This window comes from Olea europaea, unplaced genomic scaffold (assembly GCF_002742605.1).
Source record: "Olea europaea var. sylvestris unplaced genomic scaffold, O_europaea_v1 scaffold948, whole genome shotgun sequence".
In the NCBI taxonomy this organism is placed as follows: domain Eukaryota; kingdom Viridiplantae; phylum Streptophyta; class Magnoliopsida; order Lamiales; family Oleaceae; genus Olea; species Olea europaea.
In genome coordinates, this window is record NW_019267976.1 from 90,064 (window position 1) to 93,618 (window position 3,555).

Sequence of the window (3,555 nt, forward strand, 5' to 3'; positions counted from 1 at the left end):
CCTTTATTTCATGCAATTGAGATTCTAGTACTTTTTTATTTCATGTGTTGATTTTAATATTGTTCTTAATACATTTAATTACTTGATCACTAATTAGATGATTTGTGAACATTGATTGCGTAGAGATGCGGATTATTTGTTTAGACCACATGTTAAAATTCGGTAAATTGATATAATGTGTAGAGATACCTATATTGATTGTTGCGGTCGGGTGTGAATTCTTAGAACCAATGTTTCATTTAATTAAAGTTAATTTGTATAGAGATATGGAATTAAACTAATTAAGTAGGCTCAATGAGAACTCGAGAGGGGTAAGTTGATTACAATAGAAGAATTCGACCGAACACTACCTTAGGTTTTATGAATCTTGATTTATGAAGTAAAGGTGACCAATAGGTGAAATTGTTCCGCCCTAACGTCCATTTATTGTTTGAATTCTCAATCACTTTTCATTGAATCCAATCACATTTTAAATCTTTAGAGTAAAAATCACATTTAATCATTATTTTTTATTTACATTCGTCAAATAGTAGTAAAAGAAAGATTAAATTAAGTGCTACAAAATAGTCCTCGTGGGATCGATAACCGGACTCTTAGGTCCACTATTACTTGTTACGGATCGTACACTTGCGAAACAAAATTTTACAACAAGTTTTTGGCGCTGTTGCCGGAGACTATTTCTTTTAGTCTTAATTTATTTTTTTTATTTTGGCTATTATTTGATTAGTTTATTTTTCTTTTATTTACAGAAAAGTGTGTTCGTTGTATGCTCCGTGCCCAAGGCGACGATCTTGAACCATTTGATTCGGAGATAGAACGTACCTTCAGACGAAGACGCAAGGAACACAAACAAAAACAGCAACATCAAATGGCTGACAATCAACAAATCCATATCCCTATTCAGCCGATTGGGCAAATGGCCGCAAGAGTGGTGGCACCACCGGAACAACAGCATGAACGAAGGGAAATAAATGAAGGGGATTTGCCAGTATCAATGTTCCTGACACCTATAGCAGCACCCATGCGCTCCAGTATCGTGTATCCAGATTTTGGGGTGAATAACTTTCAGATAAGGCCAGATTGGATTAACTTGATGAGCAACACCTTGCAATTCTACGGGCTACCTCAAGAGAATCCAAACACGCATATTTCTAGATTTCTCAGAAACTGTCAGAACTTTCATGCTCCGGGAGTCAATGAAGATGCTATTAAACTACGACTATTCCCATTTACATTGAGAGATGCTGCATTGAAGTGGTTAGATGCTGAGCCTCACGCTAGCATCACTACATGGGAAGAACTAATCAGGAAGTTCTGTAATAAATTTTTCCCACCAACGAGGGTAGCTAAAATCAGATTAGAAATTCAGACTTTTCAACAGAAAGAGGGAGAAAGCTATCGCGAAGCATGGAATAGGTTTAATGAGTTGATGAGAAAATGCCCAAACCATGGAATTACTATAGGTAATCAAGTGCAGTACTTCTACACTGGACTTACACCACTGTCAAAATCTCAAGTCGATGGCTCAGTTGGAGGATCAATTATAGGAAAATCTGTGCAGCAAACCATGGAACTATTTGAGTTGATTGCCACTACACATTCCATGTTCTCATCGGAAAGAGTGGCACCATCGAAGACTGGAGGAATGTATGAGTTAGACAGCGCAGTAGCTACCAACGCCCAAATAGTGGCATTGACAAAACAAGTGGAGTTATTGGTGAAATCACAAACGAAAGGAGCACATGCAGTGACAGCTGGTCCATCATGCGAGAACTGCGGGGCTAATCATCTGACAGAAAACTGCACATCTATAGGCTATCCCGATGAGCAGGTCAATTTCATTCAGAATGGGTCTCAAAATCTTAATCCATTTGCTCAAACATACAACCCAGGATGGAGACAGCACCCAAATTTCAGATGGTCAGATAATCAACAAGGGAACAGTTCAAATAATGCCCAACAAGAGAAAAAACCAAGTTTGGGAGAGATGTTCAACCAGTATATGCAGAAGACTGACAAGGTGTTTCAGCAGATTGACACTAATTTTCAGAATCAGCAAGCATCAATCAAGAAGTTGGAAACACAAATTGGTCAAATAGCTCAACAGCTTGCAGAACGCCCACAAGGGACATTGCCAGGAAATACAATGGCCAATCCAAAAGAGCAAGTGCAAGCTATAACTACCAGGAGTGGGGTGCAACTTCCAGAAATTCATGTGAAGAGACCTGAGCGAAAAGAAAAGGAAAAAAATGGGTGAAGAGGCTGGGAAAGAAATAGAGTTTGAACAACCAACTGACAAGGAAAACGAAAGGAAGGAAACACCTGCAGTGAGAGCACCCAGCCCCGTGAAGGCTTATGTGCCACCAATTCCATTCCCTCAAAGGTTACAAAGAAAGAAGTTGGATAATCAGTTTGCCAAGTTTGTGGAGATTTTCAAGAAACTGCACATCAATATTCCTTTTGCAGACGCAATTGCTCAAATGCCCAGCTATGCAAAATTCTTGAAAGAGATCCTATCTAACAAAAGGAAGCTGGAAGAACATGAGACAGTATGCTTGAACGAGGAGTGCAGTGCAATACTATTGAGAAAGCTACCTCCTAAGCTAAAAGACCCAGGGAGTTTCACTATACCTTGCATAATTGGTTCTAATTTCTTTGAACATTCTTTATGTGATTTAGGTGCCAGTGTTAATTTGATGCCTCTCTCTGTTTACAGGTCTCTTGGACTAGGAGAAGCAAAGCCTACAACAATATCGTTGCAACTGGCAGACAGATCGATCAAACGACCAAAGGAAATTATTGAAGATGTGCTGGTTAAAGTCGACAAATTTATTTTTCCGGCTGATTTCATCATTTTGGACATGGAAGAGGACTCAAATATTCCTCTGATCTTGGGAAGACCGTTCTTGGCTACTGGGAGAGCATTGATTGATGTGTATGATGGAAAAATGATTCTTAGAGTGGATAATGAGCAAATCATATTCAACGTGTTCAAGGCAATGAAACACCCATTGACTTCCGACACTTGCTGCCAAGTTGATGTTCTTGAAGAGCTTGTGGTGGATACATTCGATATAGAGCATCACACAAATTTTTATGAGGCAGAATTTGCACAATTGGAAGCAACAAATGCAGGAAAAGCTAAATGTATTGTCAACTTAGCCGAGCAACCCATAGGAAGAAGGCATTGGCAATATGAATCTCTAGGAGACAACCCTTCTCCCCCGGTACCCTCAGTGGAAAAGGTACCTACTCTTGAACTTAAGCCCTTACCTTCCCATCTTCGGTATGTATATTTGGGAGAATCGTCAACACTGCCAGTAATCATTGCAAATGATATGATAAGGGAAGATGAGAATAAATTGTTGGAGGTACTCAGGCAACACAAAACGGCAATTGGATGGACAATAGCAGATATAAGAGGGGTCAGTCCAACTCTTTGCATGCACAAGATTCTAATGGAGGACGGGTCGTGGGCATCAGTGGAAGGACAACGCCGATTGAATCCAACCTTAAAAGAAGTAGTGCGAAAAGAAGTGCTTAAATTATTGGATG

At 39.5% G+C, this 3,555-nt stretch overlaps 1 protein-coding gene across 1 annotated transcript in view; it reads left to right on the forward strand.

The window, feature by feature from the left end:
- Positions 1 to 2,803, forward strand: part of LOC111392628 — a 4,415-nt gene extending 1,612 nt beyond the window's left edge. Inside the window, exons 2-4 of the mRNA XM_023018000.1 lie at positions 750 to 2,215; positions 2,301 to 2,549; positions 2,717 to 2,803. Of these exons, the coding sequence (XP_022873768.1) occupies positions 750 to 2,215; positions 2,301 to 2,549; positions 2,717 to 2,803 (1,802 nt within the window). The remainder of the gene's footprint in view (positions 1 to 749; positions 2,216 to 2,300; positions 2,550 to 2,716) is intronic.
- Positions 2,804 to 3,555: the final 752 nt, after the last annotated feature.